An 8,146-nucleotide genomic window follows, 5' to 3' on the forward strand; every position below is an offset into this window, starting at 1 on the left:
CATTATGTAATTCAAAGTTTAGATTGTGGATTATTTCATCTATGGAAAAAAGTGGAAAAAAAGAAAAAAAAATCTTGCAAACTGCCCTGTTGAGGGTGAAGAAAAAATGTTTTGTTGCACACATTACTGTTACAAATGTACAGATGAACCATATTAAACAATGGTAACATATCAGCAGCATTTTACTTATTTATGTATTTATTTATTTAAAAAGAATTGTTGTTGATAACATAACTGATGTGTTATGTAAGATTATCAAGTCAAATGTCATGAGGATATAGACGTATTTCAGTAACACAGTGCATGTGAAACAGCATGCACAAAATATACATACAAACACAGATAGAGAAATCTACCAGTGAGCAGAGACTTCCTCTGCTATAGGTCAATGTACTGAAACAGTCTGACTTTATGTTCAGGTATTTGGATCCTGGAATATTTTAAGTACACATTTATGGGTGAGTGGTTTTACAGATATGTTGTATCTTTCCTGTTTGTCTGGGGAGGTTGTCTCTTCTACCAAAGTCAGATGTTATCTTAACGGAACTCTTGATTTGGTCTCTCTCCTATCAGATACCTTCAAGTCAGGTAGTTTGACAGCCAAGTGAAAGTATTTTCCTGTATGGCCTATGAGTGTGTCTACAGTTACAACAAAGTGTCCATGACTTGCTTGACAAGTGGATGTATACAGCTGGGAAGGGAATTTGAGTTTGCTTCACAAGGTTCTCAAAATTCTATTGACTCCTGGATTAAGCTGCAGTAAGGAAAATCAAAGATTTTAATTTATCTCTGAATAGGTCTCAGAGATTAGTGTCTGGGGAGGATACTTTTACACTAAATGTTTTTTTGTTTTCCTATAAAATTCAAGTTTGAGTGATGAGTTTAGCTCATGTTAGTCCTCTACTTTGATTATGGATTGAAAACATAATTTTTTTTACCATATCTTCCACAATTACAGCCTTTTAAATTGTAAATCCATCTGCATATTGCAGTTTTTGGCATGTGAATGGTCTTGTTGACTGAGCCATGTCACTATATGGTGGAGACAGGAATTCTTGTAAAAGCCCAAACCGATGGTAAGTATAACAAAGTGGAGTGTTTACGCTGGCTTCAGTGTAACTGAAGTCTCCGTTCACTTATGTGAGGCATGTCCGTCCTGTCCACCATTTTTTGAGCGAAAATGAACCCCTTTGACGTGTACTAGGCAACTCCATTAATTTCCTCCCAAATCTTGTTTCCTTTTCAGCAAACAGGAAACGTTGCTACATAATGCCTCCGTTCCTTTCCAACGTGAAAAAAGTCTTCGATAAGAAAAACATGGTTATTAAACTCGACCTCATTTTTACCCACTGACATGTTTTGCTTCTCCCTGATGAAGAGGAAGGAAACCTCACATCCTCTCCCAGTACCATGGTAGTAGCAATCGTTTGCTAGCTGACTGAATATTAATGCGAGACACTACATAAAATTGCAGTTTGGAGGATAAAAACAGAAACGTTATCATGAAACTGCTTTACCTAGAAGAGACGCCGTTTCTGTGGAAGTCCCTGAATCCCCTGCTACAGTATTTCTAGGAGTCTGCAATGACTTACTCCCAGTGGAATTAATTAAAATGACCATTTAAAACGACCATTTAATCAAATGTTTACCAACATGATGATGTGGCATACCAAAAGAGTGCACAAACAACTGTCCTTAGTGGGCTAGCCTTTACTATTTGAGACGACAGGCTGTAGACAGCGGATGTCTCCCGATTTCCAGCAAAATGTATTACACAAAACGTATATACTTGAGCAACGATTTACAATTATTCTGACATATAAAAGGAAGTGAGTTATATTTAACATCTGTCTCATATAAAATGTTCCTCCAAGATTATCCAAAGGTGTGTCATATTGTCTGTTACCGGGCAATTGAATATTTTATTGCAGCCACAGTAAGAGATTTTATAGAGTGTTCTTTTTGGTCTTTCTTTTTCTTTCTTTTTGAAGGAAGCCTAATATGTAATAGGACTACTAGTCTACACAAACCGCCTTTCGTAAGCTCCCGCTGGCCCCTCCCACTTCTACGCCAGTCTGTGAGTTCATAGACTTGAGTCGAATGTTCAAGAGGGGCAAGTTAACTGTTCCTGCTCTGGTGGAAGTTTGGGGATGTGTGACTAGCGCCGTTAGATAACAGTGAAATTCTTCACTTAGGCTTAGCAGGGAGGGAATCTGGAGACCGCAGTTTGTGTCACAGGACTTGAGTGGGTTTTTAGAGACAATTCAGAAAGATGGGGAACCGCGTCGCTCGCGAAGATTACGAATGGGTGTACACTGACCAGCCACACGCTGATCGGAGGAAAGAAATTTTGGGTGAGCCATACTCACACTATCCTTAATGTGCCCGTGGTTAGCCGGCTAAGTAACTGGAACTCCTAGTTGTTGCTAACGTTTGCGACTCGCTCACGGATGGGACGCATGTTTTGCATCGCATAGCGCGCTAGCAAGCGTTGTGTGCGGTTTTGGAATGAAATTCATTTTGGGTTTATGACTAGGTACTGTTAATTCTTTACGGTATAACTTCAGACAAAACGCCGATTTATGAGCAACCTTTAATAAATGAATATCCGGCCTGCCAGTATATCCAACATCACAGCTAAGCTGTTTTACACAGTTATTCAATGGAAAACAGAATTTGTCCGTACTTTTCTCGACATTCTGTGACCATACAATATTAATTTTTAATTAAGGATTTTGTATTTATGTTCTCACGTTAACGATAACATCAGTTTAAATTTTTAGGTCTCGGCCATGACGGAAGACCGTTATGTCAAGATAGCTGGACGGCTAACCATGTTATACCCCAGGTGGCACCGCCACTCCCTGAATTTAGGCCAAATTAGCTTCTTGAGAACACTCAAGCCCAAAGTAATCTACTGAGTTTCAATGTGTGACTTTAGAAATATTCATTCTCACCTTCACTACGATTGAAATCCAACAGTGGGTGCAGTTTTACAGCATTTAATTCTAAAGAGACCGCTAAATGTACAGAGATGGGTGCGACTTTGAAGGCCACTTTTTTCAGTGATTAAACGTCATGTGTACGCTGTTCCTTTTACATCCCTAACGGGTAATATATGGTAGCGACCGTGCCCTTGCGAAATGGTTTATTGCAACAGATCATATTTGATTAGCCACAGAATTTATCTAAACAATTATGTATAATGATCGCCTAATTTCAAAACTAAAGGCTGTAAATTGCAAGCGTGCCATGCGTTGGAGAAAACTGCAGAATTCGAGGGGTTCTTAAAAACCTCAATATGAGAATCACGTGAAGCTTTAAGGATGACGCAAGTGACCACAGGGTCAGTGTACTTTCAGTGTCTAAACTCCAGTTAGCCAGACGTAACACACCGCACATAATTTCTCTGGGTCTCTGCATTCCTAGATTATCCATGTGGACTGGGAGACTGGTTTAATGAACACACCAAAGAGCAAATTTGTCAGAAATACAATATCCCATATCTAAGTTAAACTCTCTGTCTGTATTAGAGACTAGCTTGTTTCAGAGTTTTTACATGACATTAATTTGATATTGTTGGAAATTCTTGTTTACCTACCAAGCACTTAGGTTAATTGCTGTCTAGAAAATTGTCCCATTGTTCATTGACAAGACTTTGTCTGTGTCATAAAGCAGCCACAGAGGACAGAATGGTATCTTCACTGAATAATTAATGGAAATAGGGCTTTGTGCTGAGGGCAGTTTTGTATCTGATGGAACAGTGTGGTTTTGGAGCAGTCAGAACAGTTGGAGAAAAATATGAACCATATTTGGTCTTTTTTTTCCCTTTCTTGTCTGTGCTTGACATACTTTGAATGTTTTGTGCTCTTTTGATTTGTGTCTTTTTGTCTCTCCAACTCTGTGTCTGCACCAGTGTAAGATTTACAGAAAAAGACATCTTTACAGTGGTCAGCCTTTCATTGTCTGAGGGTGTTGTCTGCTCTTGTACAACTTTAGCTGAGCACCCAGGCATGTGGAGGCCTGTGCTTCAGAAAACCACTCCCACAGCCAAGGCTGGCCTCTGGCAATACAGCCTCCTCCAGGAGATTACTCATCTTTGCTGAGACATGCTATTATTTAGTACAGGTTCTTTTCCTCGTTTTGTTTTGGTTTAAGTCAGTGCAGGCATTTTATAACTATTTTGATGCCATCAGGTTCTCTTCAGGGCATTCAGTAGAACTGGATGAGTCTACTGTTCATTGTGTTGTCAAGTCTCTTAAAAACACAGGCTTAACTAATCTACCTAAACAATAGATTTCAGGGCTAAATTGTGTTCTTGTAAATGACCAACAAGTAGTGTCCTTCAAGTGGAGTTGTGCACTTGGGCACTTTAATCAGAGTCCTTTGTCTGTGACTTTGACTAATCCAACAGAATAAGTTCCATCTGAACCAGACTACAGCAAAAAGGGCATTTCCCTGCAAAGCCCAAGAAAAATAAACATTAAAACAATGCCTTTATCTGTAGCCAGGCTAACACAAAGGCAGTGAAGGTCAATGCCACTTTGCTAATGTATTTAAACTGATAATGCTGTGCATACACCTAGCATTGGAGATAATCTTGACGCATTTGTAATGACTAGATTGGTTTCAGTGTTGTAGAAATCTTGAAGTGTGGCCCTTCTTTCATTTTACAGCAACTCAAGTGTTAACAAGACTGATTGTTTTAATGACTCTCTGTAAATCTCATCACAAATTATAAACAAATGGTCTGCTCTTGGTTTTGACTGATCTTATTCCTGGGTATTCTGCCACCCTTCACAACCTGATGTTTATGGTCAAAATGCCATGACCATGTTATTGTCATAACTCTGTGTTTACTGAAGACAAGCCTGAGAAGGTGTTTGGTTTCCACCATTTAACTCACAGTTTGAAAGTGTTGGAGGAGGCAGTGTGGTGTTGTTCAACAGACAGGACCCACATTTGTCAGATTCCAGTTCTATTTAATCTCATAGCAACCATTGTCATGAAGCAACAACAAAAGATGGCCTCTTGTTACAGTGGAAAGTACCAGCTGAAAGTGAAACAGGAGAAAAAAGGCATTAAAAGACTTCTTTGGTATGTCAGTAAAAAGTAGCCTTTTCCCCCTTTTTTTAACGCATAATTTTAAAATTCATTTTTTCATCTCACAGAAGGGGTAAGAAAAGCATATGGAGATTGTCTCATGCCTTGACTTTTAACATATATGTCTTGTACACTGTTGAGTGTCACAGTGTGAAAACGTGTCGCTTAGTAGTGTGCTGCAGAGAAGAGGAAGCTGAGTAAGAAGACTCTGATGGAGCCATGCCTTATATGGTCCTAGTGACTACACCCTTTTTTTGTTTTGTTTTTTTGCAATGATCCCTTGAAGCCCAAGACAAATCAGTGGAATTAGTCAGTTAGCTCTCACTGGTAGGTCGGTTTGCTTAGTTATTAACAGAGAACAACAGAGCCTGAAGGCTTGGAAACTGGAGAAGAATAGCCAGCTATATCTTGACTTTATTTCAACAGTTAAGGGCTCAAATTTGGTTATAGAATCTTTAGTGAAACTTAATGATCTTGTGATTTTGTCATATTTGTAAATGTTCTTCATTTAAAGATTTATGCTGTCTCCATAACTCACTTAACTTGACCCCTAATTGTTTTTTTCTTTTTAACAGCAAAATACCCAGAAATAAAGTCCCTAATGGGGCCTGACCCGAGGTTGAAATGGATTGTCTGTATGATGGTTGCAGTGCAGTTCCTAGCTTTTTACCTTGTTAAAGATTTGGACTGGAAATGGGTTCTGTTCTGGACATATGCCTTTGGAAGCTGCATCAACCATTCAATGACGCTGGCTATTCACGAAATATCTCACAACACTGCTTTTGGTAACAACCGGGCTAAGTGGAACCGATGGTTCGCCATTTTCGCCAACCTTCCGATTGGCTTGCCCTATTCAGCCTCCTTCAAACGCTATCACCTAGACCACCATCGCTATCTGGGCGGGGACGGCGTGGACGTGGACATCCCCACCAATTTCGAAGGCTGGTTCTTCTGCACGCGCATCCGCAAGTTCATCTGGATCATTCTGCAGCCTCTGTTCTATGCTGCCCGTCCTCTTTGCATCAACCCTAAGCCCATTACTCAGCTGGAGATCATCAACGTTGTCATCCAGTTCTCTTTTAACATCGTCCTCTACTGGCTGTGGGGTGCCAAGCCCGTGGTCTATATGATGGCAGGATCCATGTTGGGAATGGGGCTTCATCCCATTTCAGGACATTTTATCGCCGAGCATTACATGTTCCTTAAAGGCCATGAAACATACTCCTACTATGGCTCCTTAAACCTGCTAACGTTCAACGTGGGCTACCACAACGAGCACCATGACTTCCCCAGCATCCCTGGACGGAGGCTGCCTCTGGTAAGACTCACTCGCAATTTATGGGTGAGAGAAGAGCAGTTAAGAACAGGGTTAATTTACAAGGGGAAAAGATTGCTCTAGGTTAAAAATTAATTACAGGTTTGTCTGACCAGAAGTGCCTCTTACAAAGAATGCCCCTAGGCTTTTTGGAAGGGTACTGTTCTTAGAGCAAAAATAGAATTCCTCTTTAAGAGCAGTGTCTGACATATAAACTACTGTCCCGTGGTCTGTATCTCCACCCATTGGGTGGATACGGATAAAGAAAGAAAAACTCCAAACAGAATATGCTCACTCATTAGGCTGTGGCTAATTTACTCAAATCTCCACTCCTCAGAGTCCACGTAACCCTTGGAGTCGATTCTAAGGCTTTTAATAAGTTGGCTGAGTCAATAATTGATCAATGATAATCTCAAGGTTTTAAAGATTTATAAAGATGATTTAGGCATTGGATGCAGTAGGTTTGTGTGTGTGCACGTTGGACTCCATGTGACCAGTTAAGACTTTGACCACCTTTTGATTTTAAACACGAGTAAGTTAGAATAGCTGTAAATCATTTGAACATGTTCAGAAGTGAAATTAAAGACAAGACATGACCTTGACCAATTTCATTATAAAGTGCAGAAACTCAGCACCTGCCAGTCAGAAATGACCAATTCAACTGGGTCTTAATCTGAAGAAAAACTTTTAGTTAGCCAGATGGGAGGGGTCATGGGGTTATTCTAGTCCCAAAGAGTTTATTTGCTTTGATTTGTTCCTTGGTTTGTTGTTTCAAATGTGAAAACTTTAACCTGAAAATGGAAACTTTTCTCATCGATCTCTCATCGATCTGATGTAGCCACTCTCCGTAAGCCAGTGACGTTCTTGTTTGTGCTGTGTCTGTGTCCAGGTGAAGAAGATAGCTGCCGAGTACTATGATGATCTGCCCTGTTACACGTCGTGGGTGAAGGTGCTGTATGACTTCATCATGGACGACGAACTGAGCCCTTACTCTCGTGTGAAGAGGAAGATAAAGGGAGACATTAAACTTGAGTGAACCTCCTCCACATGTCCTCTCCTGCTCATTCCCTGCAGTCCAGTCCTGCCTTGCGTGAATTTTCAGCGACCAAGTTGGAAAGCAGCTTTGCCCACCATACCACACTCTTAACAATAAGCTTACCACAAAAGTCATACACTTGTGCTTAGGCAGGGGTGGGCAAATCCGGTCCTGGAGGGCCATGGTCCTGCTGTTTTTCTTGTCAACCAACTAAATACAGTCTTTGATTGGCTGAAGAGCATGCACAAATCAACAGGTAGCTAAGAGGTGTAAACGAAAACCGCCAGGACACCGGCCCTCCAGGACTGGATTTGCCCACCCCTGGCTTAGAGCTTTGTGTGTGTGTGCGCGCGTGCACGCACATGTGCCTGTGTATATGAGGAAAACACACACATGCACAAAAAAAATTCAAAAAGTGTCTTAGAGCATGGTAAAATTGTTGATGTGAAAAAATCTGAATTCCTTTCTGAAAACTGTTACTCAAAGTCCAACTAGTTTATAAATTTTTGACCAAGTCCGGGGTATGTTATCACGCCCCATATTTTAATATAGATGTGTGAAACTATTCACTTTTAATTTTTTTCCGGTTTCCATGGCTTTAAGAGATTTATATAATAAAATGTTAAATTAAATTTTATCATTAAACAGTGATGCTGCAGTAGTAGTAAAATCAAAAGACGTGAGTGACATGG

At 40.3% G+C, this 8,146-nt stretch overlaps 1 protein-coding gene across 1 annotated transcript; it reads left to right on the plus strand.

The window, feature by feature from the left end:
* Window positions 1-2,118: 2,118 nt before the first annotated feature.
* degs1 (delta(4)-desaturase, sphingolipid 1) lies at window positions 2,119-7,673 on the plus strand. Its single transcript, XM_030771324.1, has 3 exons — window positions 2,119-2,354; window positions 5,679-6,421; window positions 7,308-7,673. The coding sequence occupies exons 1-3, from the start codon at window positions 2,273-2,275 to the stop codon at window positions 7,452-7,454; spliced, it is 972 nt and encodes a 323-aa protein (XP_030627184.1). The 5' UTR covers window positions 2,119-2,272; the 3' UTR covers window positions 7,455-7,673.
* The last annotated feature ends 473 nt before the right edge of the window (window positions 7,674-8,146 follow it).

The sequence above is a fragment of the Chanos chanos genome, chromosome 4, assembly GCF_902362185.1.
Source record: "Chanos chanos chromosome 4, fChaCha1.1, whole genome shotgun sequence".
NCBI lineage: Eukaryota > Metazoa > Chordata > Actinopteri > Gonorynchiformes > Chanidae > Chanos > Chanos chanos.

Coding starts and splice junctions, on each gene's coding strand:
- degs1 (XM_030771324.1), top strand. CDS start 2,273: ATGGGGAACCGCGTCGCTCGCGAAGATTACGAATGGGTGTACACTGAC. Junction 2,355..5,678: donor TCGGAGGAAAGAAATTTTGG/GTGAGCCATACT, acceptor TCTTTTTAACAG/CAAAATACCCAGAAATAAAG. Junction 6,422..7,307: donor CTGGACGGAGGCTGCCTCTG/GTAAGACTCACT, acceptor GTCTGTGTCCAG/GTGAAGAAGATAGCTGCCGA.